The sequence below is a fragment of the Dendrobium catenatum genome, unplaced genomic scaffold (assembly GCF_001605985.2).
Source record: "Dendrobium catenatum unplaced genomic scaffold, ASM160598v2 fragScaff_scaffold_40, whole genome shotgun sequence".
NCBI lineage: Eukaryota > Viridiplantae > Streptophyta > Magnoliopsida > Asparagales > Orchidaceae > Dendrobium > Dendrobium catenatum.
In genome coordinates, this window is record NW_021318502.1 from 187,206 (window position 1) to 205,072 (window position 17,867).

Consider the following 17,867-nt stretch of genomic DNA (forward strand, 5'->3'; position numbering starts at 1 on the left):
AAGTACCCCTGCACGTGCACTATAAATTGTATACACATAGTTACACTAAAAGGGGAAAATATCATCAAAACCCACATGGGCCCCGGCGAGCATGTTATAGATACACAAATGACGCCTAGGGATGTTGCGCGGGTTGACAAGTGAATTCAAGTTCGAACCCGATCCTTCTATATGGATCAATAGAAGTCGACAGAGTTTGAACCTTCAAACAAAATACACGGTTGTAGCGACCGGTGTATTTGTTTAAATACATTATGTTAGGCCTTAAAGGTCTTTAACAAAAAAAATTCACTAATAAAGGCACAAAGCCTACGAAACCCGATCCTCCTAGGCAGATAAATAGGAGTAGACAGGATTCGAATCATAAAATAAATATGTGGTCATGAATTTGACCGGAATATTTATTTTATACATTCATATTAGGCCTTCAAGGCCTTTATCAAAGAAAATTCACAAACAAAGGCATGAAGCTTACGAAACCCGATCCCCTATCAGCAAGTTGATAGGGTCGACAAGGTTCAATCAAATGGAAATGATCACAAACACCCCGATGATGGCCGTGTTGAACGATGATCTCAACTGGAGGGGTTAATTTCAAGCATTTTCAAATGCCTCCCAAAAGTGCACTCAAAATCCAAAAATTCTAAAGATCATCTATAATCCAGAAATCCAAAGATATTTAAAACTGAAATAAATCCATCAATAACTTAAAGAAAAATCCATCCACCCTCCGCAACAGTTTGTTGTGGTGGATAAATTAAAAACTACTTCAGTTCACAAAGAGTCAAATGCCTAGTCGAAAATATCACTAGGATCCATTCTCAAACAATCTCCTGCCAGTAAAGACGTGGTACGTGTCCTCTGACCGGCAGTTTTGCCATCAAATGGCACCGCAGTATAAATGGTTATGACCCGGGACCCTCTGAACCGAGTGATTTTGCCGCCAAATAGCACCATAGATAGCGGTTATGGACAACGCCAATACGCTCCTTATTGGCATCAAATCTTTGAGATATGAATCAATAGGATATGACTGATAGGGCAAAAATCCCTCTGTTAGCTAAGGTGGATTCAAATTTGTCCCCTTAGACAAATATCCATCCCAGGTCATAATGTCCCCTTGGACGAAGCAACCCATGGCTGCCGACAAGGATCCTTCTGTCAGGTTGGGTCGACTACCTCCTCTGACTAAGTAGACCAGGAACCACGATGGCCCGGGACGACGGAACCATGGGATCTTGATCGGGCCCATCATCCATTCCCCCACCATCCGCTTTAAGTACACGATGGTGAAATTTTTTTTTTAAATATCAAATTTCCAAACATTCAAACTTTCCAAATTCTCAAATTCTCCAACTATTTCCAAACCCATTGCTGCTACTATACACTTGATACTATATATCTATGGATATAATGTATCTGATTGACGACTAGCCTTAATCGAAAGTTCTCTCTCGTGATCGGGAGGGGTAATTAACTATAGGGGCTTGCGCCTATAGGAAACCAGAACTCAGATCATAAAGTCCTCGCAAAATGAGGGCGAAATCTCTGGGTAGTGTCTTATCTACAAACCCATCTGCCTTCCAAAATTTACCTCGGAACTTAGTTCGTTAAAACTCCCTCGCCGAATAAATAGAAAAGCGGGCGGAGGCCAGGGCCGAATTTTCGGAGCCCACAGAATGATATCTATATAGACTTTTGGATATGTAAGCAAATTTTAAAAGTTTTAGTAAAACTCTGCATTTACTTCAATTGTATTTGATGTTCATTAAGGGATATTACATGCTTCCCATTATTAATTATGGAATTTGATAGGTTGGCAAATTAGGAGAGTCTAAATATATTTCTTTTACTCACTTTATTCTGAAAGTAGTGGTTCGGAATTGGTGTTAGTAAGAAGGAACCAGTTTAGATTTCCCTTCTCTGTTAACTCCAGATTGACTGTTAGAGGGTAGGCCAAACTATGTGTCAGTTGAGGCTTAATGCCTTGAGGTAGTTTGGGGCGCTGCCTCGATTTAATTGATTTTATAAAGTTCCGCCAAGCCAAGCGCACCTATTAGATTTAGGGCTTCGTTAGTTTCGAAACCGTCGTTCCAACCTTCGTCAACTCGCCACAAAGGTAACAATCTGTTATGGCTTCATGTAAACTGCCTCTGCTTTGCCTGCTTCTGCTTTGCTTTTTTGTGTAAGGTCAAGTTCTTTGTGGCAGGTTGAGTTCTTTGTAGAGAGGTAATGATCTTTCTTCGCGAGACTGCTTTAATATTAAGCTCATTAAATTAATTAGCAGACACTAGACAATTGTATAAAGAATGGTAGAATGTCAACTTCACAAGTCATGTAATTTTGCTTTATCCTTCTCTTTCTATTCCCTGTAAAAGTTGGTATGCACCAACCTATTTGTCACTAACAAAAAGTCTGTTTAGCTAATTATCAGGCCAGATTTTGACTAGTAGTCAAACTACTCCTAAATTTATTTTCCATTTCCAAGGTCGAGCCTCTACAAGTTCTTTTGGAGCAAGTGGGAATAAATATTAGACTATGGAGGAATCCATTCTCATTTATATGATATTTCATATCATTGATTATTCAAAGTAGAATAGATTATTAGCATCAAGTTCCTGTTTGGAGGCTCAAAATGCATCTTTATTTGGGAAATTAATCTAAGTGGAAATTAAAAAAAAAAAATGTAATCTCATGTGGCAGTTTGTTATGCTGAAAGATAAATGAAAAAAAGTTGATGGTTTTTCAATGAGACAAAGATCAAAAGTTTTCAGCGGAACAGCTGAAAATGAAAATCTTCTCTCCATACTTTTGACTTAATTTGAGTGGAAACTTAGCATTTATTTTTAGCGAGGGTATGCCTCGGCCATATTTGGAATATCATAGTGTTAAGAAATTAACATTTCAATTGTAGTATTCCGGAAATGCTAATGATCTGCGCATATAATTTTTCTATGGACTTTTTTTTTTTTTTTTTTTGTAAAACATATATGTTTACTTTACAGGCAAGCTTGTGGAGGATCCCTTACTGAAGAAGTTCAGAATTTCATTTTAGAGGTGTGTGTTGAAAATTCCATATGTTTCGAAAATTATTTTTGCATGTTAAGAATTTGGTCTACTTCTAAGCTTTATTTTTTTCCTCTTATGAGAGGATAGAAGTCTATCCCAAATATTTTATAAATTAAAAGTAGTGCGCAAGGCGAGTTACAAATAAGTAGATGCATGACTAGTTATAAGAACAAAATAATTATAGATAGAATTTTATATAGAGAGCTAGTGAATAGTTAATTTAAATGTCACATGCTTGACTTGAAATTCTGAACAATGCTATTACAGGTCACATGCTTGACTCGAAATTCTGAACAATGCTGCAGGAACTAGGGAGCCTATTGCTTGAGCTAGAATTTTTTGTGATATGCTTTGAAGTTTCCCTTGAATTTCTTCATATTGCTGTTAGAGAAGATTTTGAAGATGAATTTGACATAAAGTATGAGGAATCTTCTGAATACTGTCCAAAGTGACGATGAGACTGCTTTCAGTCTTAATTCTAGGGACATGTTTAAGTTTTGAGTATTTAATTTGAATATTTTGTTTTAGTAACATTTACTTTAAAACAAGACATTATGTTTATAGTTTACTGAATATTTTGTCATTTTTATGAGTTATTTATAATTTTTAGTACTTTATTTTTTCATTTTATTGCTTACTCCTTGCCTCGCTTAGAAAAAAGACTTGATTCCCAATTTCGCATTTTTAACCTTGGTATAACTAGCACATTATCCATGAAGTGCTTAAACATTTTAAAAGCATCAGATTTAGAAGGGTCACCTCGTTAAAAGCATCTATGTGATAGGAAACACTTGTAGATCTCAAGTATTTCCTATCAATCTTCAGAAAACAGTGAGAATTGTCCACAAAAATCCACACAAAACCACAAAAAAAATAGATAATTTGTATTATTTGATGAAAGGGAAACAGAAAATACCAGGATACAATTGATCCTCTATTCGAGAGAAGGATCGATCTCTCCCATTCTCTAGACGCCGCTAGAGCTCAAAGAAAACCTAAGAGATCTCAAATTTCCGCCAAATTCAAGATGTCCTAACCCCAGGAAAACAAAGTATTTAATGCATACAAATCAAAAAGAAACCCCTAAACAATCCCTACATTCAAATTTCCCTCCCAAATCCCTCAAAAACCCTTCTTAAAATGCTTTGTTAGCTCCCGCAATTCGTGCAACTAGAGCAAGAGGCGGAGATGTTCCGCCTCGTTCGCGCCTGGGCCGGTCCCGCGTGGACCGGCTAGACCAGTCTAACACTATGCTTCTTACTTTGCACATAAACCAATCATTCCGGATAAATTATTATGTTCACTTTTATTTTATTTTAAGTTTATGCATTCATATAGCTTGATCATTGTTAGCTTGCACATTTAGCAGGATCTGGTCACATATTAAAACTAAGGGAATATTTGTACGATAGCAATATCTAAATAAACAAGTTTTTACTCTACAGAAGGTAATATTAACCTAGGGTGACACAAATGATCAAAGTTGACCAGCTAGAAATAAGTTAGGATACACAGACGCCATGTAACTACAAAAGCTAAAAACAGTATAAAATTATCAGCAATAATTAAAAATGGATCTGATGTTATAATTATGTATATTTCGATGGACCATGTTCAAGAATCATAGCTATTAAACAGCTTATTTATAAGATAAAATGTTACGATACATGCGTATTTAAGAACACTGCTACCTTATATAATACAATGCATGAATTCATTAAGCTGGATTGAACACAAATACCATGGGAAGGCGCAAGGAAGGAAATCCTGCAGAAGAAAATTCGTAGTCATTGCTCTGATATTTGTAAGGACTATCTGCGTACCCACCATTTGTAAGAGATACTTTTGGACTAGCTGTACACGAACAAGCAAAGTTGTCATTTCTGGCAGCCTGCGAATGATCCAAATTCATCACGGATAGTCTCTTGACTTTCTTTTCTTGCACCTACAGCAAAAGAAAACTAAAACAATCGATCATAAATGCTTAGACAGAACTGAAAATAAAGAGCACTAATTCTACCTGCAAATCTACAAGGATCCATGCATGAGAGATAAAAAGCATGCAGTCATTCAGCAAGATATTTAACTAGTCAAGGATAAAAAGTATAAAGCTCCGCTGCACTAAATGAAATAAAATAGCAAACGTAGTTCGTGCAGTCATTCAACAAGATATTTCACTAGTCATGGATATGTGTATAAAGCTTGGATGCTCTGAATGAAATAAAATAGCATAGTTCATGCAGTCATTCAGCAAGATATTTAAATAGCCATGGATAAAAACAGAAAACTCCCATGCACTGAATGAACTAAAATTAACAAACATAGTTATTTCTTCAAATTGTTGTAGCATAAAATAATCCAAGGTTTAAAATTACACAATTGGGTATTGAGGCGTTTTTCATTCGTGAGGTGGACCATAAGTCTCAAGGCGTTTTGATGCGTAAAATTCAAAATCCAAAAATTGTGTTAAGTGAAAATTAAGGTTAAAAGAGTCTTTTTGTATAATATCAAAATAATATGTTAAATAATGATATAATAACTTTCTATGAACTATGAAATAACAAATTGGAATACATATGAAACTAAAAATTACACAAGACGTAAGTGACAAGTGATAAATTGCAAGAAACATAATTGAAATCTAATGTTACAAGTGCAAAAAAACATAAAATATAGGAATTACGTAAAAGTATCATAAGTTCAAATCTAAATTCCTTCTTTCTCAGTTCCCTATTCATCCACGTTTAATTCTTAAAATAAAGCTGACATAATTGACAACTCAAAAATCATCTACAATGTTATTACTAAGGGAGTCTTTGTTTGAGTCGTCGTCATAACAAATTGATCTTTCCCTTACCTCATCCTGTTAAGCTTAATGCCTCTCAATATATTTCTTCTTCATTTATTTCAATCATTTTTCCCTTTTATAATATTTTTCATCAATATAAAGATGAGAATAATAATCCAAAATTTTTAGAGGAGGTGGTGGTGGTGTGCAATTCAAGTGATTTCCCGGTGGTGGCTACGGCAAAGGCGATGGGCTGGAGGTCAAGGCGGTTGAGAGAAAGTTGATGCAACTTGGAGTGCATGAAGGCATGATTTGTTCGAGACTTTAGTTTAGGATTTAGGTGAGTTCTAATATATATATATATATATATATATATATTGGGTGAGTCGTACGCCTTACGCTAGTAAGGCAAGGTGCACCTCAAAGCGGGCCTCAGCCAAGCTGAGGCACAAGCCTCATAAAAAAGTCGAGAGTAAGGCTCGAGACGTTTTTAATGGAGTTGCGCTAAGGCGAGCCTCATATTGCACAATTTTAAACAATGAAATCATTATAAAAAACTACTTAAATATCAAAAGGTTCTAAAATAATAGAAAAAAGCAAAATTTTCTCATTAAAAGTATCATGGCTTCTAAAACACACATCATACCAAAGAAATGCAGTGTAGCATAATGGTTAAGCATTAACATTGAACATTTATAACTGCAGCAATGCACGAGCTTAAACAATTATTTATACTGTCTGAAACTAAAAGAAAGCCTAAGCGCAGAGACAGAATTGTTAGGATAGATACCTAATTTTGAGACAATAGGAAAAAACATATTACATGATTATAGAAACCAAAAAATTTCATAGATTTAGCTAGTAAGAGCACCAAGCATCAACAGTCAAAACACACTTCCTTTTTTGAATTCCTCTCTCTCATGCACACTCCTTTCCTCCTTCCATCTTATATATATATATATATATATATATTATATTTTATAAATATATAAATTTAAATATAACTATATTATATATTATTGATAATCCACAATAGTGTCCTTAATCTGTATGTGGCTAGTTTAATTGCAAAATATCACATTTCTTCGACTATACAAAATTGATCCCAAATAGCCTCTAAGGGACTATATTGGGATCAGTTATATATATAAGTCCCACAATAGCCTCTTGTAAGTGGGCAACTTAAACTAGAATAACACATTTCTCCAACATACTATCTCCACTTTACAGAATTGAACCCAAATAGTCCCTTAGGGATTGAATTGGGATCAATTTTGCATAAGCAGGAACACATCAGCGGATTATTAGGATCAGATATGTATCACAATTTTATCAATTTCTATTAGAGGGGCCATTTGAGATTAATTTTGTATAGCCGAGCAACTAAGTTGAAGAAATGTGATATTCGGGACTAAACTGGCCACATAAGAATAGTGGAGTAACTATTTTAAGATTTTTTTTTTGTGTATATCAAAGTTTAAAATTGTGCAATCAAATATTGTTGTTTTTTTTTTTCATAAAGCAAGGTGTAAGCCTTGAGGTTTTGATGTGTAGGCCTCTAAATAAAATTTGAGACTAATTCTCCTTATGACTAAACAATAAGTAACAAAATAAAATTTTAGCTCAAATTTCTCCAAATATGGCGTTTAAAATTAATCCAAAAGTGATAAAGTAACATTGTAAAAAGTCATATCATCAGTCAATAATAGGAAAAAAAGTCTAAAATAAACAAGTAAACATAAAGGAAGTCTAGGGGCTATTTGGTTGGCTGAAAAAAAAATTATAGTGTAAATGAAATACTTTGGAATTATTTGGATGAGAGTAAATTAAATGCAAGTGATTATTTTTTTGGCATGAAGTGAAATGAATGCAATATAAAGCCCAAAGATAGCCGACAATGGGCATTAGGCAATGGTGATAGTGGCGACGGTGGCTAGCGATCACAATCGGATGATAGCGGTTGTGGTGGCAATGATGGCCAGCATTGGAAGACGGCAGCAACGTCGACGACAGTGACTGCGGTGGCCTATGACGAGAGGTGGTGGCTAGTAGCACAACGATGGTTGGCGTTGGAAGACAATGACAGTGATTGGTGGCGGCGGCAACAATGGCCGGTGACTGGCAGCAAGCAGCGGTGACCAGCAATAGTGGCCAATGACAACCAACAGCAAGCGGTGGAGGCTGATGGCTATAAGATAGCTTGCTTGCAGTGAAAAAAGTTTCACTCAAAACTGGTCGAGTTTACTTTTCATCAAAAAATAAACTAGAACACTTTACACTGCAAAAGTAATACTTTACAATGCGCTCCTTTTTCATTCAACCAAACACCAATATTTTTAAAACCCCTGCAAAACTAATACTTTATACCCACAGTACTTCCAACAATATAGCCTCTAAAATAAATATATATATTCATGAATTCAAAATTCTCTCCCATTTCTATCACTCAAAGAGTCTTCATTAGAATCAACATCATAGTTGATTGCTTTCTCACCTCCTTTATCCTCACTTGAATCAACATCTTCCCAATCCTCTTCATTATCTTCAATCTCAAACGTCTTTCTCTTCCATAATTAATAAAATCCAATAAGAATATTATTTAAAATATGACTATTGATCTTTTGTAGATATTACATAAAGTTTTATACTACCATTTTTATTACTTATCAACTTTTGCTGTTCTTGCTTCCTCCATAAAAAATCAACAACTAGGACTTTTTTCAATCTAGGAGGAGAACACATATTCTACACCCAATCAAAATTTCATGTAATGACCTTCAACTAAAAGATCAAAACCATCCAATCTTTTAAGTATCATTAAAACAAGTGCTATGCAAGAATTCAAGAATTATTAAAAAAAAAACGGATTAATCATATCCAAGAAAATTTTTGCAATTGATGATTCCGATTGAATTATAAAAAAATTGTGATTTCTAAGTGCAAAGACTTTTAAATGGTTTGAAATCAAATATATGGGTTCTTGATGATATATATATTCAATGATTTTGATTTGTGAAATACATTAGTAACCTAGACTTTAAAAATAGCTTCTATATCTTCTTTGATATTTTTTGTATTTTTAAAAACCCAGATGAATGATTAAATCATCACCAACACTATGAAACTTGTTCTACACATAGTTCGTATCATGAAAATCACAATAAACAACGTGATGCTGAGTTTGAGGAATAGACAAAGTGGTAGATGCAAAAAAAAAAATGAAAGGAGAAGTTTAATTCACTTAAGAAAAGATAATTCTCCCATGCAAACACATGCAGGCTTGGTTATGCACATTAAACGAATATTCAAACTAAAATGGGAATTGTAAGTCTGTAAATAGAAACATAAAAATATGAAGATTAGATCATAATCAAACAAAAACATCTGTGGCTATGTCATAATATCAGGACCAACAAGCCATGTTACATGAGAAATATAATCATCAAAAAACTAATCAGTTACAGACTTAATAAAAGTAAATGGAAAAACATAGAACAAATGTTATAAAGCAAAAGAAGTAATTATTAGGAATACAACAATTGGTGTGGTGTTATCTCAAGAAGGTAAACTCATTGCCTTCTTCAGCGAGAAACTATGTCTGGCTTGGCAAAGATGGACAGTTTAAGAGCAGGAATTTTATGCAATTATAAGTGCACTTAAATAATGGGAATACTATCTACTACACTAGGATTTTATCCTTTGCAGTGATAACAAGGCGCTCCAATACATAAACAATCAAAAGACTATTAACAGGATGCATGCCCGATGGATAACATTTTTACACAAATTTTCATTTGTCTTAAAACACAAATCTGGTAGCTAGAATCATGTAGTTGATGCTCTTAGTCGCAAAATTGTTCTTCTTACGCAGCTGCCTTAAGGAGCTGTATATTATGGACACTGGCTTCAATGACATTTGGAAACAATGTTTCACAGACAAATCTGTGGACGAATACACTACAAGAAAATGGGTCAATAGCAACCAAAAAATTAGAAACAAAAAAAAATTTGGTCGCTAAAGATATCTTTTAGTGACCAAAAGTAAGTGTGGCCTCTAAATAATAAGGAATATAGATATTAGCCACCAAAAAGGAAAATTGACTACTAATTTTGTCACTAAAAGTCTAGAGATTTGTTTTTCACAAATATATACATGTCATTTTAGTGACTAATTATTCTTTTTAATAGTGTACATAATACATTTTTAAAATATCATTAACATTTTATTGTTGACCTCAATATTCGAGGTCAATTTCCCCGGAATTAATCTCTATCACCTAGGTCTTCGTAGCCTAGTGTAGATGTCGTCTTTAGGATTTTTCTTAGGTGAATACCCAACACCATAGCATCAACTCAACCTTTTGACTCGACCTAAATCATCAAAAATTCAAATAAAATTGACTCGGTGCAAATTTGATTTAACAAATGACAGCTTCGATTAAATCTAAATTCAACTCGTTTCAAACCTATTAAAATCAAATAAACATTAATTTGGATGAAAAATTGATTAAATCAACCTTTTCAAATCAATAAAATAAAATCGAAATAAATATTCATTAAACTTGATATTAAGTGAATTTAATTTGATTAAATCGATTATAATCACAATTAGAATAATCAACTCAAATTGTTTTTAAATCAATCCATAGATCGCAGTCATCGATTTAGTCATCAATTTGAATCGAGGAGTTTTAGATTCGGTTAGAGCCGATTCAGACTCCCACAATCTCTCGCTCCCTTGTATTCGCGAAAGCAGCCCCGTCTCCTGGGTTGTTCCCGAAAAACCTCCTGGCTTCGCCTCCTCCCAGTTCGCAAGGCTCCCTGCTCTCTCTCGGTTCGCAATAATTACACAGGCAGAACCGTCTCCCTCCAGTTTTGCAACACCCCCCTCCTCTCGATCTCATTCTCTTGGATTCGCAAGAACCATCTCATCGGTTGGCAAGGGGCTCCAGGCGGAAACCGCCTGGTTTGCACGTCTTCCCCAGCCCGTCTACCTTTGCTTTGCACGACCCCAAGGTCGGCCGCACCTCTCTCTCGCCGGTCTCCGACGTCTCTCGATCCACCAACCCTAGGACTGAGCCCCAGCCCGTCTCCCACTCTCGGTTTCGCTCCAAGGGAGCCAACTCGAAGCCGATCTTGCTCCCCGACTGGCTCTTGCCCTAGGTCGCCGTTTCCAACAGCCGATCTCCACTCTCCCACAGGATTGAAACAGAACCGAAACCCCTAGGAAGTTGTAGCCTTGCTCTCTTTTTCCTCTAGTTGACAAGGAACTTCATTGCTATAAAAGTAATGATCTCCCTCTCTTTGCTTTATTTTTACTCAAGATATGAGAAATAGATGATCATAGGGATGTCATGGCTTGCTTAATAATTACTGCGTGTAGTGATAAAGCATATTGTGCTGAAACTTACTTATAGATCTCTCATTCTAAGGGGCAACATGTTGTCTGATTTGATTTCTTTGAGTTTGGGCTTGAAAAGTTCATTATTTGGTTAACGCCTTCATATACCTGTAGTCTAAAATTTTATATTTGTTTAGTTTGCATTGGCAGTTTGGGCTTGAAATTGAGTGCTCCAAGGTATTGAATTTGTCAGAAACTTCTGCATATTGCATTGTGCAAAAGTAAGAGCAATAGAGAAATGCAAGATAGCATACTCTCATGCAAGAAATTTATTGTTATTCCAAAATGAATCACATGTTTAATTATCACAAATGCCAGCAAATAGCTTATGGCTTGAATATGTGATCATAATAGAGGAGGAATGTACATTTGATTCAAAAATTCCTGAAGAGAATAGATCTATCAACACTTTGGCATTTACAAGTAATCGAATAGATGAAACATATCAAGCAAAAAGGAAATCATTATGAAATTCTTACTTTTTTTAAATTCAATTTGATGCTAATGTAGTTATTAGTATGATTTGAATGTGGAGAATTCCTATTACGATTGGTGTTGTATCAACAGACTTACTGAAGTTCCTAGATGGTGAAGCTCAAACACTAGTATGCTAATGTTACCAATTTATGTTCCTCAATCTTTGATTACGCATACAAACAAAGCCACTATGTACATTATTGACTGTGTCATTGACCCTTTGGCATTATTAGCTTCTCTACAGATACAATTTTTTGGTACAATAGTATTTTGCTTATTTAAATTCGTAAAGAAATTGTTTGTACACCTTGGTTTTGATTTGCATAAACAAAAGCTCAGAAGTGAGCTTGAAGTTGTTCTGCTAGTTTATGATGACTTTTGTGCCGAGCTTAAAAATGATGGGAAGATGTATAGATTGTAAGGTTTTGTTTGAACTTTGTTCTTCATTCAACTCAAGTTTTAGTTTAGATACAAATTTTTCAGTTTATATTTACAAATTCTGCTAAATGAGGCCATTGGAGAATGTATATATACATTTTTTTTAGTATGTCACCTTCTCTTTTTGTTGAATTTTGTATGCATAACAAAGAAATAAAGCATGTTGTTGATCTGTAAGTGCTTCTGTGTTTCAGCTCTTTATGTTTGCTCATCCTAAGGACTAATGGAAGGTACTAAAGATGTCTTATTTGATAGTATTTCTTATTACTGCTTATGTACTTTGTTATAATGAAGTCAATTTGAGGCATTTGGTAAAGTAAAAAAATAGAGTTGTATGAGGAAGTTTTGCTCAATGCTAGCTAAGATAAGGGATCACATCTTCAGCACCCGTGTGCATCAAACAGCTGTGAACAACACTTCAGAATCCTAACAGCATTCTTTACTGCTGGAATAGATTGTGGTTTGATAATAGCTGGTTTCTACTATGTGTGCTTCTCCTGTAGTGATGGCTCCATTAATGGCTTCTATTACGATCCAAAAAGCAGGTAAATTCCATCACCTAAATGAAGCATCTTTAAGAGTGTTTGATGAAACTATCTTATTTGTTCACGATGATTTTCTTTGATATTGTTTGTGATGTTTTGTGACAGATTTGTCTCGCCCATAAAGTTTCCTTATTTGAAAAACTACAATATTTATGCATCTAACTTGATAATTCCTTTCTGCAAGTCAAATCTGGAAGCTGACATTTTGGAAGCCGTTGAAGAGGAAACAGAGCTAAACTTGTTGCATCCTTCTTGTGAGCTGTTCCTAGAAAATGAAGACCTTATGGATAGCATTCCTTTTAGTAGCAGCTTCTCTAAGATTTTCTATTATATAGATAGGATGGAGTGCTTTTCTCTTCCGAATGCACAAGCTTTGTTAAATGTGATTATAGATTGATGTTGTCATTTACCTTTGATACAGCTGATTTTGTAATTTTATATTTATTTGCATAAAAGTTAATGAAAGATTTTTTGTTAACTAGATGTTATCATTTTGTAAACATTAAGATTTTAGGATTAATGATTTCTGAGATCGCATTTTTTATATTAATTGATGGATGTTTTTATAAAAGCATATGAATGAATATAATTTTCATTTTATCCTAACAAATTCTTGACAATTATACTGAGATTGAATATAATTTTTTTGGATTCTATGCTTTTTATTATTGTTACCTCATGCTAATAAAATGTGTTATTTCTCTATTATGAAATTTATCTAACTAATTGCAATATAAAGGAGTGATGGATTGATCTTAATTGTTATAACCAAGGAATAATAATTGGATAATAATTTTTTTTACTAAATATCATAACTTTTATATCCATAACCATATATCAAAACTTCATGAAATTAATGGGGCATGTGATTTATTAGGTTGATTATTTTGCGACTAATTTTTATTTTGGTCGCTAAAGAGAAAATGTAATTAATAAAATTAATTATTAAAATTACTAAATAGCATCTAAATAAATATTCATTAGCGTCCAAAAAAATGGTCGCTAATATGTCCAATTTTAGCAACCAATATTAATTAGGGGTCGCTAATTTAGCAACCAAAAAAAAATTGGTCGCTAAAAGCCTCAGCGACGAGGCAACTGCGACAAATCAGCGATCCAAATAATTTTTTTGTCGCTATTTTCTTTAGCGTCCAAATTAACATTTTTAGCGACCAATTTTGTTGGTCACTAGTTACCTATTTTCTTGTAGTTTCCCTACGCTATGGCTTTTTATTTCGCAATAATCTCCTCTATATTCCCATGTCATCCTTGCGGCAACACCTAATCCATGAAGCACATTGTAGAGGTTTAGCTGCTCATGCAGGTCGCGAGAAGACACTGCAGCTCTTGAACTTGTGTTTCTTTTGGCCCCGTCTACGTCATTATGCCATCAAACTTGTCAATCGCTGCTCCATCTATCAAAATTATAAGAGAGGAGCTCAAAACACTGGACTTTACATGCCATTGTCTATCCGAGACTTTATTTGGGAAGAGGCTTACCAAGAACCAGGCGTGGTAATGATTCAATCATGGTGGTCATCGACAAATCCTCTAATATGGCGCACTTCATATCATATAAGAAAACATCTAACACTCTTCACATTGCCAATATTTTCTTCCACAAAATTGTTCATGTGTACGGCTTGCCTCGGAGTCTAACATTTAATAGAGATGTAAAGTTTATTAGTCACTTTTGGCACGAGCTTAGAACATTTGGGCACTGATTTAAGTTTGAGCTCAGCCTATCACCCCCAATCAGATGGCCAAACTGAGGTTGTTAACTGCACCCTAGGAAACATACTTCGATGTCTAGTCCAAGAGCACCCCAAGCAATGGGAAGAAATGCTAAGTAAAGAGGAATTTGCTTACAATGCAATGACAAATTGTTCCACTGGTAAGTCCCTTTTTAGTATTGTCTACACTAAATCACCTAACTTGGCATTGGACATTACTGTTTTATCCAAATGCAAGTCAGCAGCTGTTACCACCATCACCAACCAATATACGCAAATTCTTACCGACCTGCGTTAACAACTAATCAATTACAATCAACGCTACAAGGTTGCCATAGATGCCCAATCGACAGAAACTATTTAATGTTGGCAATCTTGTTATGGTCAGACTTCATCGTGAACGTTTTCCCCAAGGTATATATTCGAAGCTCACATGTCGTAAAATCAACCATGTGCCTATCATTGCCAAAATCAATGAAAATGCCTACATTGTTGCCTTACCATCAGACTGCCACACGTCTCCTACATTCAATGCCTACAAGTTTGCCATAGATGCCCAAACGACAGAAACTATTTAATGTTGGCAATCTTGTTATGGTCAGACTTCATCGTGAATGTTTTCCTCAAGGTATATATTCGAAGCTCACATGTCGTAAAATCAACCCTGTGCCTATCATTGCCAAAATCAATGAAAATGCCTACATTGTTGCCTTACCATCAGACTCCACCATGTTCCTACAATTCAATGGTAGCTAATATTTGGCCATTTCAACACCCCCCCCCCCCCCCCACCCCTAATGGTGTTGCTATTTCAATATGCTAATCGGAGTCGAGCTCGTCAGCTGCTGAGGAGGACTGATGCAGAGCTAGGTTGAGCAAAGCACATTCAAGCACAGGACATATTACCCACCCCCACATTATTTCTTGCTATACTGCTACTATATCTATTATTATAGTACCATTGCTACCCTTTTTATTGCTATTACAGTAATAGCATTATCTAGTATTAAAGAAAATAGAAAATATATATATTAGTGAGGAAAAAGAGAGGGCAGTCTTTTGATATACAAATTACAGAAACACTGTTTTATAGAAATCTTTTCTCTGTTGCTTGTCACCTGTCGTTCTTCATTCCAGCGATTACATTAAAGACTAACAACTAAAACGTAGAAAAGATAGAATAAGAAATCATCAAAATAATAATCCAAGTCTCACAGCACTATAATGAAAAAGTTTCAACAATAAAGAGCTAGTTAACACTTGCACCATGCTTGATGATCCACATCTAATCAGCACTCAACCATAAAGAGGAAACAAAAAAGTCAAAGAAATATTATTCATGATTTTTTTCCCTACATGTCTTATTTATAATCATACAACCCTTATTCAAATAACAATGTATAATACCCCAAATTTTCAAAAATGTAAGCATGAATTTTTTCTCAAAAATTTGCCTCATTTTCATCAAACATATGGAAAACGTCAAACTGAAATTTTGAGCATTTTGATATACATAAGCAATAGCCAAACACAGTATCTCTTTGAGAGACTCCGTCATATTGTAACTTTCGAAAATATCTTTTAAATTACTGATTAAATTTGAAAATCCCTTAAGATAAAACATCCCATCAATTGTGGCAATATAATTATGAACCTCATAATAGTCATCGTGTAATACTAGATCCATAACTATCCATAACTTATCTATTTTTACTTAAATTGCATTTAGTTGTTAGTTTTTTTTTTTTTAAATCCAATTATTATGTTCCACTTCTGGCTGGCATGATTATGCAACCTTGAGCTATAATACCAAATCCAACACAGGAATTTTTACGATTTAAAGCTTCTAACATGATCATAAGATGAGAAGCACAAAAACACTCAAGCAATAACCCAAATCATAGCCCACAAACTTTTAATTTAAACAAATCTCTTTAGAAAAAATAGAAATACAAAAAAACATTATCATAAATGATATTTCATTAATTTCTCAAATCAAAATATAGCAAAATTTCAAGATAAAAAAAAACCACAAAACTATAAAAAATCACACTGCAATTAAAAATCCATATTATATAAGCTCTGACCAAATCTAATTACAAAAAACAGACTAATAACTAAAATATAAAATGAAAGAAATCACCAAACATAACAAACAAGGCCTCATGTTAGTACAAGGAAATAACTTTCCCCGAAATTTGATATACATTCAACCAACACTAGCACAAAGAGGACACACAATACCAAGAAAATGTTATAAATAGACTATTTTTACATGTTCCTAAATATATTATATAAAAACACAAAATTCTTCTTCAAATGACAACGAAAATAAACAGCAAATATTCAGTCATAAATGATTTGCACTAATGCTGCTTACGAGTGGCATGGCATAAGGATTGTGAATAGGAGCTCGTAGAGGATTGATAAAAGGCATACATCAAGAAGCCACTAATCATGCTTTGCAACAATACCAACGAACAGAATTAACAGGATTATTCAGCCTAGCAATATGATGAAAAGTCAAAGGCCATCTTGAAGGCCCAAATTACAAACAAGCAATAAACATACATAAATCACAATGAACAAACAAAAACCAGCAGAAATCCAACTAAAGGTCTAAATAGCTAAACAAAGAATTAGTAACCTAAATAACTAAACAGAGAAGCCACAGCCAAAATAATTAAACAAAGAACCAGCATTTAGATAAAAATAGAACAAATAAAGAAAGCAAAGATGAAAAATATAGATATCAAATCGAATCAGAAGGAAGAAAGCCTAGAACATTAGATAAAACAACCTATTCTCGCAGGGATCACCACAGGCTAGGTTAATACTACAAAAACTAAAACTTAAATTCTGACAAATCAAAGACACTACTATCATAGAATCAACAAATTAAAATAAAAACTCAAATTATTGATTTGCATTTATGAGTTGAATAACGGGCCGTGTATTGATGACAATGTAGAGTAGCTCTCTCAGACGCCAACTATGAAGTAATTTTGCTTGTGCTGAGCAAACCAAAAAAAAATCTTTTTTTACAAATGGTAATGGACAAATTTCTCTGTAATTTTATCGGCTATAAGTATGTAGCCACGAAGGGCAAAAGCATATGCCCTCAAAGTTATTAATGGAAGACTACATCTAGTTTCACTCTGCAAAAAAACCATGAAAAAAAAAAAAGACAAAAAAAAAATGCTAGTGCCCATACAAAAGTAAATATGAATTACATCAATAGTAGAGAAGAATTATTTAACAAGTTGAAAATCTTTTTACTAAAACCTACCTTCCAGAATTTGATTGTTTTGTCATTAGTCGATAAAATAAAAAGAGCACCATTTGCGATCTGACACCATCGAATCTTGTTGATTTTCTCTTCTATTTCCAAGCTTTTGAGGTAGTCAAACTGATTG

General features: G+C 34.3%; 1 protein-coding gene across 1 annotated transcript in view; it reads right to left on the reverse strand.

Annotated features, from left to right (window-relative positions):
* The window catches only part of LOC110095625 (serine/threonine protein phosphatase 2A 55 kDa regulatory subunit B beta isoform-like), a 51,802-nt gene that overhangs the window by 29,790 nt on the left and 4,145 nt on the right, over window positions 1-17,867 (reverse strand). The window contains exons 4-5 of the mRNA XM_020821274.2: window positions 17,741-17,860; window positions 4,811-5,014 (exon numbers count right to left, since the gene is read on the reverse strand). Coding sequence (XP_020676933.2) covers window positions 4,811-5,014; window positions 17,741-17,860 — 324 coding nt within the window. The remainder of the gene's footprint in view (window positions 1-4,810; window positions 5,015-17,740; window positions 17,861-17,867) is intronic.